This window comes from Equus caballus, chromosome 17 (assembly GCF_041296265.1).
Source record: "Equus caballus isolate H_3958 breed thoroughbred chromosome 17, TB-T2T, whole genome shotgun sequence".
NCBI classification, from domain to species: Eukaryota; Metazoa; Chordata; class Mammalia; order Perissodactyla; family Equidae; genus Equus; species Equus caballus.
Window position 1 is genome coordinate 96500269 of NC_091700.1, and position 19992 is coordinate 96520260.

At 37.8% G+C, this 19992-nt stretch overlaps 1 protein-coding gene across 2 annotated transcripts in view; it reads left to right on the forward strand.

Annotated features, from left to right (window-relative positions):
* The window catches only part of TNFSF13B (TNF superfamily member 13b), a 78915-nt gene that overhangs the window by 40774 nt on the left and 18149 nt on the right, over positions 1–19992 (forward strand). The window contains exons 2-4 of one of the 2 annotated variants that reach the window (XM_023621314.2): positions 2939–3027; positions 5155–5534; positions 5635–5722. In XM_023621314.2, coding sequence (XP_023477082.1) covers positions 2988–3027; positions 5155–5534; positions 5635–5722 — 508 coding nt within the window. In that variant the 5' untranslated portion in view covers positions 2939–2987. Of the gene's footprint in view, positions 1–2938; positions 3028–5154; positions 5535–5634; positions 5723–19992 lie in introns of those variants that run through there. The other variant, NM_001242445.1, reaches the window with a different exon arrangement.

Here is a 19992-nt window from a genome sequence, read left to right on the forward strand (position 1 = left end):
GACCTACACACCACTGTCAGCCATGCTGAGGAGGCGACCGACATACAAAATACAGGAAGATTGGCACAGATGTTAGCTCAGGGCTAATCTTCCTCAGCAAAAATATAAAATAAAATAAATAACTTTATCGTAGAACTGAAAGTAATATTCTTCTTAATAAAAGAATTCTTTTTTCTAGCAATAGATGCTGACCTGTTTTCTTTACACTGTAGTTTTAAAAATGTGGACATTTGGACAAATTCTGAAAAGACATTCGAAACTGTTCTGTATAAAATTCTTTGGTTGTGGGAATATAAATATCCTGAAGCTAGCAGAATTAGTTAGGATGTCTTTGCGTGCATTAACATCTAATCTTGTCTCGAATTGGCCTAAAGAACAGGGAAGAAGTATTACTCAACAGAAGAAGTCCCCAGATAGGGAACACGAAGAGCTGATTAATCCAGCAGCACAATAGAGACACGAGAGACCCAGGTATCTTCCATGTTCCTCTCCGACCCTCAGCCTCTCAGCCTGGGTATCACAGCAGTTGGTACAGTTCTAGGTTGTCATCTGTAGACATGTGACAGAGCAAGAAGAAAAGGGTCTTATTGTTTCTCTTTAAAGCTGACGAACTCTTTCTCATGGGCCCCCCAAGAGTCCACCTTTCACATGTGACTGTTCGAAACCTCGCTAATCGGTCCACTCTCAGCAATCAGCAGCGATGTGGATGGAGTCACCAGGACGGAACTGCAAGATGAGGACTTTAACGTGCATTTGGTCAGCATCCCATAAAGAGGGATATCTCAACAAAACCAGTTTCTAGATTTGGGGCAGCAAAGACTCTGCTAAGATGGTGAAGCAAAATTGGGCATATAGGTATGTCTGACTTCAGAGCCTCTATTCCTAACTTCCATCATTCTACCTCTCACGTTTAGTAGACAAAAATTCAAATAAGTCATTAAAAATGTTTTCAAACTCTGCTTCATTAAAGGCAGAGAGTTTCATAAGTAATATTTCCTGCATGGGTATTATTACTTTATCAGTGCTCCCAACGTTTCTGAGGTGGTCGAATCTGACCAGGTGCTATTTGAGTGTCCCTGTGTGTCAATGTATGTTCTGTGTGTCTGTGTATCTAAAATAGAAAAATTCATTCACGTACATGAAATATGTAGACGATTGCATTGACTGACACACATCCATCTTAATACCAATGAAAATATTATCATGTAGGGATTATAAAGGAATGACAAACTAAATTGCACTCATTGAAAATAGTATTGAAGTAAACAGAAATTTCTTAAAAACGCACAAACAGTTTTATTCAAGAGCATTAAATCTGAAACGAGTTGCACAACCAATTGAGGACATATTCACAAATGCAACTGCTTTCTTAAAAAAGTGGATCTTTTTTCCAACAGTGACAAAAATCAAGCTCCGGTAAATGCATACACACTCTTTCTTTTGTGAGGAAGATTCACCCTGAGCTGACATCCATTGCCAATCTTCTTCTTTTCTTTTTTTTGCTTGAGGAAGATTAGTCCTGAGCTAACATCTGTGCCAATCTTCCTCTACTTTGTATGTGAGATGCCTCCACAGCATGGCTGATGAGTGGAGCAGGTCCAGGTCCAGGATCCGAACCCAAGAACCCAGGCTGCTGAAGCAGAGCACACAGAAGTTTAACCACTCGGCCACGGGACGGCTCCCACACTCTTCTTTTTAATGTAACTATTAAGAAAGAGAAGTCAGCATTGCCAGACACTGACATTATTTTTTGTATAAGGAATGACCAGAGTTGTCTAATTTTAAACACATATTATTTCACAGTTAATTCCACCATAATTAGCACTTAACCTTCCAAATAAAATTTCACTATAATAGCAACTGACTGCATTTCTATTTCTGCCAGAAAACAGCACGAATTATTTCTGAAATTTAATAATTATTTGTATCCAACTATTTTCCGTATTCTGAGCACGTTAGGAAGCCAGTTGTACCTAGATTTATTTTTCAGCACATCTGCATATATGGAAGAGCTGTTGTCTCCATGCCCGAGTGGTCTAAATCCCTACAAAAGATTCCTTTTTCCTCAAAGAAAGGGGTATAGGAGAGATTCCCCAAACTGGCTAATTCGTCATAGTACTGTTAAGCCAGAAGTTTATACGTAAGCTTTTTGAATATTTTGAGGTTGTCAACATAAGAAGCAAATGGTCACAGAGAAGATGTTTGCTTGATGCTGTGGTTCAGTCCCTTTGAATAAACGCATCACTTCATTGCTTTTCCAATATATCACATGTTCCTATCTGCCCAGTCCTGAGCGGATGGGGCAGAAACGTGACATCTCAATGTGTTTATTAAATTCAGTATAGCTGTGTTACAGGAGAAGGTTTGACACTCCAGTTGAGAAAAAGAAGTGGGTAAAAAGCAGCTACATACTGACAGAGAACCCTCTGTGGTCTGGTAGCTTCTCCCCGAATAAACTTGAGTGGTGTGCTATTCCATGAATATGAACATGCTATTTGTTTAACAGAATTTCAGTTAAATTATTGTCAAACCACTTCCTCTGCAGGAAACAGATCTTTGATTTATGGAGTAATAACTTCCTTGTGTTCCTCTAATGAGAAATCCAAGAGCTCGTGAATGCCACTTAGTTTTCTACCTGTCTTCAGAGAAATTTAACTGTGTGACGGCTGTGGAGGACGAATGAAAGGCAATGAGTGGCTGCCCCAGGTCTGGGTCGGGCCAAAGCTGCCCTGCTGCCTTGTGTGGAGGAAGCCCCAGCCCTCTATGCTCAGGGTTGCCCACTGCTTGATCCAGAATGGGTACTTGTTTTAAAGTGCTCTGCATGTAGGATGGGCAGTGGCCCTCTCTTGAGTTGGTTGGGCATGAAGTCTCTGCCCAACAGAGCAACCAAGACAGAGTCAATTTACTAAAACAATGAAATGATTCCCTCTCTCTCCAGAGCCTTTACAGCGGTACACAGAGATGAGCGGCCCATCGGAAGTAGCAGGATGTTGACTTACAGAAAGAAGCAGTGGCTGCAGGTCACAGGTGAAAGAAGAGAGTAATTCGTTTTTAGCACTGAATGTTTATTTCCATGTGTACTTAGATAATATTAATATACACTCAGTCTGAATGAGTTTCATTTATTTTGAATCAGAAGGGTTTAATACAATCCCCAAACTAATTCTTTTTTTTTTATTGAAATGTTATCGAGTATATGTCACCCTGATTGACCTGGAAAGAAGGGCTGTGACAAAACACTTGTAGCAGGTGATGTCTGACTCAAAACAGTTCACAGAAGATTTCCAACTGAGAGATTAGAGAACAGTTAATTTGGGGGACCAAGGTAATCATTAAAATTTTTTTAAAGTTTTTTTTTAAGTTTTTTAAAAGTCATTTAAAAAGGTCTTGGAACTTGCAGACACAAAGGAAAAAAATAACAATCCAAATAGGTAAAAATGAATAAGTCTGATGACATCATGCTTAGTGAGACAATGAGGAAATGGGCACTCATTGGAGGGTGGCTCGGTGACACCTGGTAGAGGTGGCCACCTGCCTGCTCTCCAGTAACTGTCTGCTGGGGAAACCCTTGCAGATGTTACAACAGGCACGTACAAAGATGTCTATTGTGGCACTGTTTTTAATAATGAAAAATACTTCATGTAATGAATGAATGAAACATCTCACTCATATAAGTAATGGATGAAATATATTTCACACAATGAATGAAAAATGGAAACATTTTAAATGCAGTTTGTTCTACTTTCCCGTATGCCTCTTTACAACTCTCAGGGACAGTTATCATCTCATTTAACAGATGAGGAAACTGAGTCACAGAGAGTTAGAGTACTTTGCCCAAGGTGAGTAAGTGGGGGAGCCAAGATTCACTCCCCGGAGCCCTTACCCTTACTTAGATTATTTCTATAACTTTCTTTTGATGATGGCATAGAAATGTGGGGCAGGTGGAGCTAATGCCCTGCAGTCTTAGCTCGCAGGAGTCGTGCTTAGCTAGAATTTGGCAAGTCCTCAGTAACATTGAAGTGTGAGCTCCTCACACAATATGCAGGTGCTGGGGGCCAAGCAACCAGAAACTGGGAAATTTCCAGGAGCCAGCCATCAAGACAAGGCAGACTGGTGTCCATGCAGCAACACCAAGTCCAACAATAGAGATTTGAAAATTAGTGACTCCGGGTTGAGTCAGGTGTTTCTGCATACTGTTCGAGTGGGGCAGAGTCAACCTACTGTGGACTAGTAGGTAAGCCACTTTAGGGAAGAGCAGTAAGTGGTGGGACTGAGACATTTGGAGCTGGAGATAAGGCCGATCTGCCTTAAAGCAGCGGCAGACTGAGCGGGCACTTGAAGGTCCAGAAGTGGGAACAGCAGAGGTGGGACAGCTCCTCAGGGCGGGGTGTCCTGTGGGTGACGACTGCCCAGCAGTGAGTCTTAGAAGGAAATGACTAGGAAATTTCCTTTGGAAATGCATTCCCTCACAGAGAAGAGGCTCTCCGTATCTAACCTAAATAGGTCTCCAAAATTGAGCCGCATGCTTTTAATTACGTTGCTGAGATAATAACAAAGAGAAGACTCCCCGGCGGACGTCCATGCCTCCTTTGAGGACACTTGATTTTATTTCCTACTTAAAAGGCTGGTAATAAATCACTTTCCAGCTGAGTACAGTTCAACGCTGAAGCACTTAGCTTATCTGACCTTCACGTTCATTATTTTTATTACACCAGCGGGAACTTCACTGTTCTTCTCTTCCCCGCGAAGCCACATGGCCCCAAGCAGACCCAGTTTTCTCCGAGTGCCTAAGGGGGAGCTCTGTAAACGCCGCCTGGCTGGAAAGTGTTCTCAAGAGTGCTAATCCAACCCAAGTTTCCATCACATCAGTAGGTTTAAGGGGGCCGTCTGTGTATGAGTGTTTTGAGATGTCATTAAAATTCTTACAAAAACTGAAAGTGAAATGAGGAAGGCTGATTGAGCAATCGAATAGAAGGGCGAATGCCAGGAAGACCTAGCATACAGTAGGGCAGAGATGCAGCGGGGCAGAGAGAAGAAAATTCAGGAGAACTCTCCTGAGGGCGACAGCCAAGCTGGGCGATGTAGTCAATGTAGGACATCAACAAACACAGATAACAGGAAATGATCCATTCCCTGTGGTCACTTATTCTAAAGGCCCGAACCTTCAAAGTTCAAGGAGTGAAATGGATGACTCCACACAAGGGGAGCAGTCACGCCTTTCTTCTTGCCTTAAGAGAAGAGAAGAAATGAAACTGAAGGAGACTGTCTCCATCCTCCCCCAGAAGGAAAGCCCCTCTGTCCGACTCTCCAAAGATGGAAAGCTGCTGGCCGTGACCCTGCTGCTTGCCCTGCTGTCCTGCTGCCTCACGGTGGTGTCTTTCTGCCGGGTGGCCACCCTGCAAGCGGAGCTGGGGAGCCTCCGGGCGGAACTGCAGGAGCACCAAGCTGAGCAGCTGCAGGGCCCTCGCCAGGCGGGAGCGGCGGCCCGCGGGCCAGCTGTGTGGCGGGCGCCAGCTGCCACCTCCGCGCTGAAAGTGAGTTCGCGCAGCTGAAGCTCAGGCACGAGCCTTCCCGCACTGCTGGCTCCCCCACCTCAGATGTCTTTGCCATAACTTGGGGTTTTTCTTTTCTTAGGGGATCTTTGTACCACCAGCTGTAGGAGAAGGCAACTCCAGTCAAAGAAGCAGGAATAAGCGTGCCGCTCAGGACTCAGAAGAAGCAGGTACGTTTCGGGGCAGAGAAGCATTTAAGACTCAGGGATCCCAGCGTTCCCAGGTGTGGAGGATAGCATCTGGTATGGGAGCGCGGGAGCTGCACGTAACCTAGAGACTCTGGAATTTGCCAGCTCAGCCAGACGTGGCTTTATGGCAAAGCCCGCACCCTGACAGATTTAACAGGCTGCACAGCAGTTTTGTCCTCCAACAAGCAGATTTTGTGGGTGGGAATTTTTGTCTGTGCTATGTGTTAAGCATAGAGGAGGAAAAAAGGGGCAAATATTTTTTTCTCAAATAGATAGCTCACCCCTATGTCAGAAGCATTGTCCATCACTCCAGATAAAAAGCACGACATGTCAAGTGTAGAACTGGATTTTGTCTACCTGGGTCATAGAAGTCAGCCAGAGACTATCATTTCCTTCTGTGTATGCTGTGAAACCAAGACTGTAGCAGGAGCAGGTGTGTGTTTGTGCTTTATTTTGTTTAAATACAGCTTATTTTATACACACACATGTTAATTTTAAAGCTTTTCTTTAATATATTCTTTTTGAGGAGATCTGCACAATTATAATCTTCTCGTAGTACTTCTTTAGTGATTTCTGCCTTTCTTCTTGTTCCACTTGTCCCGCAGAATCTTACAGATTCCTGAAACCTCAGATTTGGTGGGGCCTCCCCAAATGCTCAGTTCTAGTCCCCTCATTTCACAGATGAGAAAGAGCATTTGCACTGCATTTACTAATATCACAATTTAACGAATCCTTGATATCATTTCCCTTTTGCATTGAAAGAACATGTCTGAGCACCTAGAATGTGCCAGGCAGGCGTGTACTAGGATAGGTGTTGTCACACCTGCTGTTTCCTTGACTTCACAATGAGCATGAGGAAAGCAGAACGCGTGTGATCGTTGTATATATCTGTACTTCTGAAGAGAAGCCGTGAGAGCCAGAGCCAGGGGTTCTTCCATTCCACACACGCAGTAGATACTCCGACTGTAAGCTTATTTCTCACTAACTGCTTTATTCATGAAAAAAATTGTTCCTTATTTTATAAAACCGTAGATTTTTAACCTATTTTTTACATCCTTATGCCAACTATCGGACACAATTGGGTTCGAACATTTTTAAACTAGGAAACATTCATGTTTTTACTATACTTTAACACATCAATTATTTTCATATTTTGCATTTTATCATCTCTATTTTCTACATAATTGAAAAATACATCATATATACTATAGCATATTTTTGTGTTCACTTATTATTATACAATAAGCATTTTCCCTATTTCTAAGTAATTCTCACACATCTGTATTAATTTTCATATGCTTATTTAACATGATCATTTCCTTTTTTTTTTTTTTTTGCTATAGTGGAACGTATCAAAATTTTTGTGCAGCTCTCTTATTTCTCAGGAATGATATGTTCAACATAGATTCCATAGACGCAACGTCTGAGCTGAAGGGGATGAATAGCCTTGTCCCTCTTGCTACCTGTTGCCGTATTGCTTTCAAAATGAGTTCTAAACGTGTGCGGTTAGAAATGGAGTGTACAAGTTCTCCACATTCCTGCAGCATTTTATCTCTTAAAATTTATTTTGGCTGCTTTTGTAGTTGTAAAGCAGTATCTCAAATTAAATTTATTGCTTGTTTACAAATAAGAATTTACTTCTTTCTGCATATTTTGATACTCCTAATTTTATCTTCTGCTAATTTTTATTTATAACTTCCCATATTTGCCTGTCCTAAGTTTTTATAATTTTGAATAAACTCTATATGACATATTAATGTTTATCAGAATTTTGATGTAAATATTTTCACAATATTTTGCTGTTTTTAATACTTGTACAGAGATTTTGCATCTGTGTATTTTGATGTGATAAGCTTTTCCTTTAGACTTTCCCTAATACATCAAAGCTAAAAACCTGTTTGTTCATAATCTCTTAAATAGTCAATTCTATTTTCTGCTTTGACTTTTTTTATAATTGAGTGTTTTAGTTCAGTATTTAACCCATTCATCCTTCTGACGTTTTCTTTGGCAGCTCCTGTCATACCAGCTTCAGCTTCCCCTTTCTTCTTCTATTTTTTCCTTGCAAAATGCTGCTAAGTATCTCAACCAAGCTTCTTAGATGGTTATTTTCCCCTCGTTTGTGTTGGAACTTTGCTGTCCTCAGTTCCTCATAGGTAGTTGAGTCTGTTACGAGCCTTTCTGTAGGATAATGAGCTTCTAGGTCTAGTGTGGTCAGGATGCCCCAATCTTCTGGAACCTTCTTTGCTCGTATTCCCCTCCCTCTAAATATTAGTTTTAATAATAAATCTTAACTTTACTATTCCAAAGAGGATATAGGCTTATTACAGCATGTTTAAGAAGAAAAGAATTGAGCAAGAAATCAATAACTTTCTAAGTCCCACTTCCCCAAAATATCCTCTATTAATATTTTTAAATTCCCTTCCATGTGCATATTTTTACATATTTGTATTTTTGCGGCATCCAAAAATTGAATAGTAATAAAACATTTTCCCCGAATAACTTTCAATATTTAGAGAGTTTGGAGAATAACAAAAACATCTAACCAAGTGAATCAAAATTTACCCAGTGTCCACAACCTAGACATCATCACTGTTGTCATTATCATGGTTTGCCTCAGATTTTTATAAAGATTTAATATAATATACAGTTAGGAACTGCATAATGACATTTCAGTCAGTGACAGACTGCAAATATGACGGTGACCCCATAAGATTAGTAGCATATAGCCAAGGTGTATAGTAGGCTATACCATCTAGGTTTGTGTAAGTAGATTCTATGATGTTTACACAATGAGTAAATTGCTCAAGGACCCATTTCTCAGAACATATCCCCGCCATTAAGCAACACATGACTGTATATATAGTATATATGTATGTAGGTATATAGTATATAGATATATAACATATATATATAACATAGTACATACATATCTCTACATCTCTCTCCATGTGTGCTCATAGCATTCATAGATCCAAGAGGAAGGTTTGAAGACAAGATCCTATTCATTGTCAATGAAATTGGCTGGAATGTTGTTTTAGACACTATCCTTTCGTGCAGGGAAAAGGTATTTTGTTTAGCACTGCTACAAAATTAGTGGACATATATACCAGGTTGTTTGGAACTCTAGGATTTTTTTCTCTGTTGGGTAGCGTCATTTTTTGGAACTGAGAAAGTTTTATGCAGTTTGAATCTATGCAGGTTTCTTTGTTTTTCTTTCCATTCTAGTTGGTCTCGTTTATTTTAAGTAAGACTCAAAAACCTTAGGTCGCCCCTTTTACTTTCAACGTGTTCATTTATGTTCTTATTTATTAATTTTCTATATACATTTTATAACCATTAACATGTTTGTTGGAATTTTATAAAAACTGTAACTCTGAAGAAGAAAATGAATTTTCCCGCTGTTTAGTTTGTATATTCAAGAATGTTTAATATCTCTCTATTAAATATCAAATTTTAAATTTCCCAATAAGACATAATTTTCCTTATATGAGTTTACTATTCTTTCATAATTAGTTTAAAAATATAAGGTTTCACTATTACTTTGTAATTAATTTAAAAATGTTTTGTTGCCTTTTTGGAGTCTAAGCATTTTCAAGTAGCCTGTTAAACTGTTAAAAATGTACCAAGCTTTCAATAAATAATATAGCATTTGATCCCATGCTTGCTTTTAAACCACATGAACACACTTAGTGGATGTGTACTTAACAGACTTGTATTATTTTAGATTTTTTGTAGAATACTCTCCTTTCTACATATGCTCTTCAACGTCAGTGTACCATCATTTTATAACTAGGTCAAAAAAGTTCATAGCTAAATATTGCTAAATAACACACAAGAATGTTACCCAAATTATTTTCCTATAAACCCAGCCCAAATTTCCTCAGGCACTTTAATTTTATTGTGTGTTAATTTTATTGTGTTTATCAATGTGTAGCTAAATTCTAGTGTGTTGGTCTCGAAAGCCTGACTTCTGCAGCCCACAGCAAGCCTAGAGTTGCATCAGTATTTGGTACTTACTACGTATCACCTAAGAAGTTTGTTGTCTTTTCGTCTGTGTACGTTCTGTCTGTACAACCAAATGGTAGAGACGTCTGTGGTCTGGGTCCTATTTCTTCCACATGACACCCGCACACAGTAGGTATTCTTTGAATATTTGTTGATCAATTTGGGGCTCAATAAGAAGTAAAGTAGAATGATTTGGAAATGATTTGGCATCATTTGGAGGGGGATTTTTCCGTATTTCTTCATTTGTCAGGTTTTTATCAGAAGACATCTTGTGAAATTTTTTAACTTGACATTTAAAACAACCGGTTAACCAAAGAATGAGCCTGATTGTGAGGCTAGAGTCTGGGGGAAGAGTTTGGGAACCCTTGCCTCAAACTCTCTTAGTGCACCTGGTAAAGGCACAATTTGGGCTCACTGAAAAGTCATAGAGAAAATGCCATATTCATTGACTTCTTTAACTATACTTTCATAGATTTCCGGTTTTACTTAATTTTTAAAATTTTAATTGTATTATTTACATAATGAAAAGGGGACATATCTTGAGGGTTCAGTTTAGTGAATAGTCACAAACTGAACAGCAGTGGATGAAGAGACGGACATCACCATCCACCCACACACTCCCCTGGTACTTCCTCCTGCCCTCCCAAGGGTAGATGCTGCTTTTACCTAATTTTAAAATATGGTACTTTGGCTCCAGTTTTGTTTTTCTTAATTATGTTGTGTTTCAAATGAATGTCTTATTAAGTTTCATGAGTTTCATAATATAATTTCTGATTATAGTGTAACAAACAGAAATGTGGGGAAATCCAGGATCAAAGGATTGCCAAATCATTCATGTTAGACAAAAATTCACTTTCAAGCCCATAAGTGCATTTGGAGATATTCTCAATTAAAAAAACAACTAAAATGAGATGGCTCTGAAAATATTATGTATTAAAATGTTTTTACAAATGGAATCATGATGACCCATGATTTGGACCTTCAACTAACTATAATTCTATTCATTTTAAGAACCTAAAGATAAGCATCTTTAGAGTCTATCGAGAGAGTGAAGACTTTCAAATCAGTCCCTACTGAACTAAGACAGTTCTTAATAAAATCTGGTGAACTTTTTCTTCTGTGTTATGTAGTAGGGAATTTAGAGGTTATTAGAAATCCATGTGTTTCAGATTATAGAAAGCCAAAAAATAGTTTTTTATTGATAATGTTTATTACACTTGTCTCAATTGTAGTAGTGAACTAGTGGTGAAAACATGAACAATTCAAGATATATGAAAATAAGAGCAGAAAACACCACATTGTATTAAACATTCTTTTCCGTCAGGGTTTTGAATATAGTGTGCCTAAACTAACACCATTGTAACTTAGGTATTTATCTAGGGTAAACATTTTTAATTGTTAAAAGTAAAAATATCAGTAGTATTTTTGAGTCTTTTTTATTGAAATTCATAGTCATTCTCCTTTGCAAGAAAAGTTGGGATGTCTGAGGGGTCTGAAACATTGTCTTCGTTTCATTGAGATTTCTGGCTCAGCTGTAACATATAAGGCTGTAAAATGAGTGTTGAAAGCATGCAGTGTAGAAGTCAACCATCCAATTTATAGCAAAATTAGGCTAACTGGAGCTTCTTACCCAGTCAGGGCGTGTTTCTTCCTAGAACAGAAACAGCTGGCAGTTGTCATGGTGATCTTTGACCAGAATCTTCCTTGAGTGTTATTTTTCTTTTCCCCTGCTTCAGTAATGAGAGATTCTTTTATCGGTGTTGCAAGAGCTGGATTCAGTTCAATTTCCAAAAAAGTATTTTAAATGAACATAGTGACCTGACATCCAAATCTTTGAGCACTGTTCTTGTCAAGTTTGAAGTTTTGGGAAATTTAAGAGCCAGGAAACAAGTCAATCACTGCAGCCAAAAGTGATATAATGTGTCTTCCACAGATTCCACAAACCTGCTATGTTCCAAGCACTGCTGTAGGTGTTGGGTCTTGATGAAAAAACAAAACAGATAAAAATTTCCTGCCCATCTGAGACTACATTACAGTGACTTGGGAAGACACAGAAAATAATCTCAAAACAAATTAATGAGTAAATTACAATACTAGAAGAGGGTAAATATATTGAAAAGGTGAAAAATTTAGGGCAGATTTAAGAGAGTCAGCAGTGTGAAGGATGAGGAAGGGGGAAGAGGATGTATTTCTGTTTTAAACAGAGAGTCTTTCTATCTTCTCCTTGAATGCTCAATAATTCTTTATTCTTTCTACTTAAAGGAACATATGTTGCAGGGGGCCTGCCCCATGGCCTAGTGGTTGAGTTCAGTGTGCTCCACTTCAGTGGCCCAGATATGATTCCCAGGTGCAGACCTACACTGCTCATGGGCGGCCATGCTGTGGTGGAAACCCACATACAAAATAGAGAAAAATTGGCACAGATGTTAGCTCAGGGCAAATCTTCCTCAAGCAAAAAGAGGAAGATGGTGACAGATGTTAGCTCAGGACAAATCTTCCTTAGCAAAAAGAAAATATGTATATGTTATATATATTTTATATATGTGTGTATATATATATATATATATATATATATATATATATTGCAGGCATGGCTAGGTATTTTAAAAATAAATTCACAATATTGAGGGATGTGTTCTCATTAACAGTTCTGTAGGCATGGACAATATTCATTTTAATGTTTAGATATGCTTTTTATAGGTCAAGCCCTACTTAAAAGAGCTACATTGGGCAGCTGTACTTTTGTTGTGGTGGGATTTTCTTTTAAATGGTGTTCTCATTTCTGAAGAATTAGAGAAGAAACAGATTTTTCTCAAAATAGAGGAAGCACCCAATGTGCAAAGCTCTGAGGTTGCCACTCCAGAGTATACAGAAAAAGGGAGGCATAAATGAAGTTATTTGGTATGTTCCATCTGCAAGATCTAAGTTAGGCCCTGTGGATCCATGATATCATTTACTCTCTCCATAACCCTTTTAGGTTGGCATATTATCCTCACTTTAGATGAGAGAATAGAATCCCAGACATAGTCAATTCCTCCTCTCAACAAGCTATATATTTATTTTGAGAAATTAAACAAAATTAATGTAAATATTAAGATGATAAAATAATAAGAAAAGTAGCAAACTCTTTAGCCTTTTACAAAGCAGATGTAAATTATGACTTCAGCTGATTCTCACAACAATGCTGTGAAATAGATAATATTTTCATTATATAGATAAGAAGAAATATTTCAAAATTAAGTGTCAATCTCATTATTAAACACTAATCTTCCTTAGCAAAAAGAAAATATGTATATGTTATATATATTTTATATATGTATATATATATATATATATATATATTGCAGGCATGGCTAGGTATTTTAAAAATAAATTCACAGTATTGAGGGATGTGTTCTCATTGACAGTTCTGTAGGCATGGGCAATATTCATTTTAATGTTTAGATATGCTTTTTATAGGTCAAGCCCTACTTAAAAGAGCTACATTGGGCAGCTGTACTTTTGTTGTGGTGGGATTTTCTTTTAAATGGTGTTCTCATTTCTGAAGAATTAGAGAAGAAACAGATTTTTCTCAAAATAGAGGAAGCACCCAATGTGCAAAGCTCTGAGGTTGCCACTCCAGAGTATACAGAAAAAGGGAGGCATAAATGAAGTTATTTGGTATGTTCCATCTGCAAGATCTAAGTTTGAGAACTAAAGTTTGAATTCACTATCCATTGACTATAAGTTCTGAGTTTTTTCAACCATGCAAGTTGTAGATTCCTAGTGTTCAAGTAAAACACCACACCTGAGAAAAATTATTGGGTCCTGGAGAGGTCCAGATTGTTATTAATATCTTTACCAATGAGAAGGACATCTAAGTATAATAATCACAGTATGTTAGCTGTGGAGATCACAGACTGAAATATTGTCTAGACCATGGTAGAGAAGAGCTGAGTTGAGTTTTGAAGGTTGAACAGAATTGAGTAAGAGAAGAGTGTATCCCAGGTTATGGGAAATAGGAAACATGCAAGAAGAGGCCTTCTTGTGGTAGGAGGAAGAGGCAAAACACGTGCCAACACCTTACATTATCCCTTTGCTCTTCTAAACTTTCGGATTTTTGCAAGTGTTGATTGATTGAAGTGTTTTTACAAGTTCAGGCTTTCCTCTCCTCCTCGTATGGCTAGACCGAGGTAGACAGGGGGAACTGGAAATAACTGCTCTGATAGCTCCTGACACTTGTTGTGAAGTCACACTGCAGCTCATCCTTTATCTTTTCTGTCTGCTACTCTAGAGATTCTGGGAAATAGTAAGAAATTTTAGAGAAATGATACACAACCACTTACCTTTAAAAATAACGTGCTACAGTTCTATGTATGAAAATTCAAAACCTTATTGTTGAGGATTATTTGTTATGTAAAATGTTTTCCATATAACCATGGACCCAAAAATTTATTATTAGAGGGTCCAGATATCATGTAAAAATTTTTTTAATGGAACCTAGTTTCCCTAAGAATTAATTGAACTTTATTTAACATATGTTATAAAGTTGGATGTAAGGATGGAGTTGTTAAGAATTACTTGGAAAAGTTGGATGTTGTTATGAGGACTGTTTTTTTCAATTGTTCCATAGATATTCTTTTTTAGTCAGCTGTAAAACAGACACTTTGCAAATTTGTGAATGATGGTCCTTAATATCAAATTACTCACAGTCCAGGGAGAAAGACAGTTATAGAAACAATTAGTATGTATAGTTGAATGAATGTCAATAGATATATGTACAAAGTGTAGCGGAATCAAATATTTAGCTAGAAGGATCAGGGAAAGAGTTGATATTTGATCTGAGCCCTGAAGGATGAATGGGGTTTCACCAGATGGAAAGGTGAGCAATATTTAGCCAGATGGAACGGCAGATACACAGTCATGGAAGCTTGAAGATGACCTCCCGTTCTGAGAAGATGTGTTCAAGTACAACTGGGGGTGGGAGAGTAGAGCTCATGAGGCTGTGAAGGTAGCCTTCGTTCTTGTGTGCAAGAGAAACCCTTTGAAGGAATTTTAAATGTTAAAAGGACGAGATAAAATTGGGGTATAGGAAGATAATCCTGGAGGAAATGCAAGTGCTGGACTAGGATTTGTAGAAAAGAGAAGAGGCATAACTTGGAAAGCTAATGTAATTGTCCAGAACGGTTAGAGTAAAGATCTGAACTTAGGCTACCATGCTACTCATGTTATCATTTTTTATCATTGTCCTGCTCTTCCCGTCAGCCATACTTACTGAGTCTCTCCAACATCCGCCTTTGTATATTCACACGACTGTTAATTTTGCCTGGAATGTTTTTGTCCCCTTCTTCCTTCTGACTTTAGTTCAAGTGTCATCATTCAGAAAAGGGTTCCTGATTGGAGCCAGTGTCTGGGCCCTGTCTCTCTCTCACACTTGCAACCTTAATTCTGTTTTTTGTGATATTGATTCATAGCTCTTCCTCCCACTAGATTGTAAGCTCCATGGGGGTAGGGATTGTGTCTCCTTTTTCTGCTATCCCCAGAACAACATATGACATAAGTTTAGTGCTCAGTAAAATTGTTGAATGAGATGAATGACAGATTAAATCTAAATTGAATAAAAGTTAAAGATTCAAAGCATTAGAACTTGATTATCAGTTGGATTTCAAGATTGAGGAGGAAGGAGTCAGGCATGTTTATAAAGTTTCCAGCTTGGGGACCTCAAATGATAGTTGTGTATCCACTAAGAGAGAAAATAGAGCGGTAAGAGGTGAGTGTGTGGGAGGAAGATGAAGACAGATCTGGTGTGTGTAGAGTTTGGGGGTCCCCATGGGATCTAGATAGAAATGTCCAAGGGGAAGCTGAAGATGGAATAGCCGATTGTACAATTCATTGGTAGCTTTCTCCAGACATTCAGATGTATTTCTATTTTTGGTTTTACCTTCCTTGACTTCAGGCATGTTTACATGCTGTGTCATGAAGCTAATGTTCTTCACTGGTAAGTTACTGATATCCACTGCCTTCTGGTATACATCGTTAACAAGGAGAAATATTTTAAAATAATGCAAAGAAGTCATGGCAAAAGAAAACACATATCCTGTGCAAATGATGACTCAACTATAAAATTGTTCATTTTAAATTAACATATTTGATCAATTGTAAAATGAAACGTTAGATGAAGATGGTGGTTTTTTGTTTTTTGGGTTTGTTTTACTCAGTGCTTATGAAGCTATGTAAAGGGCCACCATTTTACATCTCCTGCATTATTTTAAACAAAGAAAATAATTACATTATGTGTTGGACGTGACAATGTCCAATTAATGCCTAAGACTCTTTCTTTACACATACACACATACAAATACAAAATCTTCAATTCAAATGTTTTTCTTTACTCTTATCAGCAATAGTTATGTATATTTTATTTTATCAACTCCTATTCAAGCCCTTCAAATAACCAGCACTGCTTTCTCACTTTCTCAAGGCCATTATAGTGCTACCATCTTTCTGAATTCCCCCCAGTGGAAAACTTTTTATTATTAGTTTTTAATTCTCCTTCAAACACATATACTCATTAGTCACAAACTTTAAAATTTTTCTTCTCTATTTATCTTGGATGCTCCATTTATATAATTGCATTTGAGACCAAATCGTCTTCGTACTATGTTTATGACCAGTCAACAGCTGAACCTTTGCTTTCATTCTCCCTTGGTGACAACTCATTCTATCGGCAGACACATCTATGATCTTTCTCAGGCACAACATATATCAGGCAGACCCCTCTCAAGATTAAGAATTCCTAATTTATTCTATTTTCTGGTAGGTCAAAGACATAGTTCTCAGTCTAGCTTGCTATAAATTCTTTTAAAACTCTCTTGACTCCTACTGGTTTTGTAAGAAACCACCCAAGGCAAACTGCTTATCACTGATCAAATAAAACTTTATGATCTAGTTTTCAACCCCTAAGTTCTTGTATTTCCATTTCAGTAGAAATGTTTATCCCCAAATCATGCTTGCTTCCATCTCTTCATAAATCTATGTCCAACATTAAGTCAATATTTAGATCTTTAAGAGATTTCTCCTAATTAAACTTTTCAGCCACTGATTATTTATTCAAAAATAGTTCAAGAAAACTCAAACTCCTACATTTGTCATGACCTCCACATCCTGAATGATAAGGTATGTGAAGTGGAAGAGAGGCATCACCTTCAGAGTCCTCATTCTTTAAAAACATGTGGTGCAATAAGTACAATGACAGAAGAAAGAAGAGAGAAAGGAAAATGCAGGAAGGACATCTCATCCAGACTAAAGAGCTTGCAAGAAGCTTCTTGGATGAGATGAGTGAGAAAAACTGAAGAATTAGCAGGTATATGTCATATGGATAAGACAAATGTGATGGGAAAAACGGTGTGCTATGTTTCCCTTGGGAGCCATGCATAATCTGCAATAATTGCATTTTTATGGTAGTTTTTGTGAGATTTAGCTTTGTTGAAATAATGTATTGTAAGCCAGATTCCAATCTGAAAGGGTTTAGTTCCAGTACAGAAAATAATACAATAGATATAAGCAATCATGTAAACTTTCAAATCTCTTTTCCTGATTAAATGGTATTTGAATACTACATGTAAAACAGTGTCTTTCAAACTCAAAGTGTTTTCCATGTGGAAAATATTTGAATTCTGTTCTAATTGTGAAGTTGGTTGGATTTTATTATATCAAATATTGAGCAAGAGCAAATTATTTTTGTTCTAAAAGCTTTTAAGAATTGTCTTTTGTAAACTATTTGTCATCAGTATAATATTTTATTTTTTGAAATATTTCCCACAAAGTTTAATATTTTGAGTCAATTTTATTATGCTGTAAAAACATATTTAACAAGATTATCTGTGTTTCACATGTCATTTTGATATAGAATATATATATTTAGAAATATGTATCCCTCTGTCAGATGCAGAAAGGTTTTGATGTATGCTATTGACTCACTTACTTAAAAAGATAAACTATTCTCAAAGTCTTGTATAATTCCCTTCAGTTGTCTTAGAGGGAAAGATGTGTGAAAGAATTTTGAAAACTGAACACAATCAATTAATATTGCAATTATTATCACTATTGTGTTTCGTACATTAGACTGTGCATTTTCCAAGCCCTTGGGGTTGGATATCTATGCTTTTGGGAGATATTAAAAATCAATATTGTGCAATTTTGGCCCACTTTTTGCGAGCAATAATCTGTAGTCCAAGATCCTATCTATTCTGAATTGCAAAGAGAGTTCTAAAAGACGGAACTGGAGATAAGTGGATAATAGATATCAAATTTCCTAAAAAGGAACAGTTGAAACGTGAAGAGGTAAATAACACTGATAAGGTTGGTGGACCTGTGCAGTATCTGATGGGGCCAGGATGGAAAGTCCTGTCCTTATTCCCAACAAAACTCCTTGAGAAGCCCAGTGGCTTTCTCTAGAATAAGGAAAATTAATGAGTAGCACTATCTCCAGTGAGTATAATACAAATACTCTTAATGAACTGTCATTTTAATATCCCATTTTATTTTCTGACGAGTGTTTCTTGAAATAAACTTTTCTCTCCAAACATTTTCTCTTTTTTTAAAGATTGGCCCTGAGCTAACATCAGTTGCCAATCTTCTTTTTTTTTCCTTCTCCCCAAAGCCCCCCAGTACCTAGTTGTATATTCTAGTTGTAGGTCCTTCTGATGGTGGCATGTGGGACGACGCCACCTCTGGGTAGCCTGGTGAGCAGTGCCACGTCCGCGACCAGGCTCCAAACCGGCGAAACCCTGGGCCTCCGAAGTGGATAATGTGAACTTAACCACTCGGCCGTGGGGCCGGCCCCCCTGTATTTTTTTCTAAAAGTTAGATTCCTGCTACCACATGATGGAATAGACCACTGTTTTTCAACATGTCGGTTGTGGCCATGTTTTAGTTGGGCTGCGGAGATGAAAACGCAGGCACTTTCATATCAGCTCAGTGGCGTCCAGGCACCACTTGGACAAACCTCCTTCTGTCTAAGTAGAATATGTGAGTCTTCCAGGTTTAAATGCATTTGGGGGAACAGTCAGGGAAAGTGTTAATTGAAGTAGGAAGTTCTGATTCTGGTATTTCTTTGGTCTCTTTATCAGCTTCATTTGGTCTTCAAGCTCTCACAGTGTCCTTTTATTATTCGGTACTATTAAGACAATAATGCCAGCACTGCTGTTAATAATAACCACCAAGATCGATTTCGCACTTAGTGTGTAGCAGGTATAGTACCAAATGTTTCGTACGCATTATCTCATTTAATCTTTGCAGTATACATGTACACGTATGACAAAGGAAAGATGGAAAATTTGGAAATATGACTTTGACTTTTAGCATCATCCTCTTCTTTTTCTGTGTAGAGGAAAGATTAGAGCTTTATATGCTCTGAAAGACCCTCACATCCCTCACAGAATTAATCATGGTGCCATATGAGTAGCAATTTCTTAAGAAGTATTTGTTGCAAAAATAGGAACGCATTTAAAATGGCTACGCTAGACGTTGGACCCTTCAGACTTTAGCTGGTTTGGATGTTTTGTTACTCTTTTCTTTCAAGCTGTCCTTATTCACAACTCTCCTGCTGTTCAGATGCTTTTTGCATATTTTCTGCGGCAGAGGCTCTGCATACTAACCACACTGATGAGTCACGTTTTCCCCGTGGTACAGATGCGGCTACCATTGTTTACAGATCAATAAAAGAGTCACAAAGTAGACCAAAATGTTCTGCTCCTATGGAAATGATCAGATTAACATAAATATGTGTTGGAAAAGTTTCATGGTTATAAAGGAATCGTAATTATTAACATTACATTTCCACTTTTAAATACCAAGGGAAATTTTTAACAGGTTTTCTCATGTGATCGCTCCCTTTAAGGGTCTGCTTTTTAGGCCTGTGCATTTGCACGGCTTCAGAATATCATGTAATTATTACATCTCTTATTCCATGTTTTAAATATTAGAAATTTTTCAATTAATCAGCTGAAGCAGGAATTCTCTGCTGTGTCAAGCTCTTAAAATGTATACATTGAAAAGCATGTTTTTAAAGTATTACTTCAACTTGAATAAAATACTTGCTGGGTAATAAAAAACCTGAACTAGGAGCTGGCCCTGTGGCTGAGTGGTTAAGTTCTCGTGCTCCGCTTTGGCGACCCAGAGTTTCGCTGGTTCGGATCCTGGGCGCGGACACCGCTTGTCAGGCCATGTTGAGGCAGCGTCCCACTGGGCTCACCTAGGGTTACATT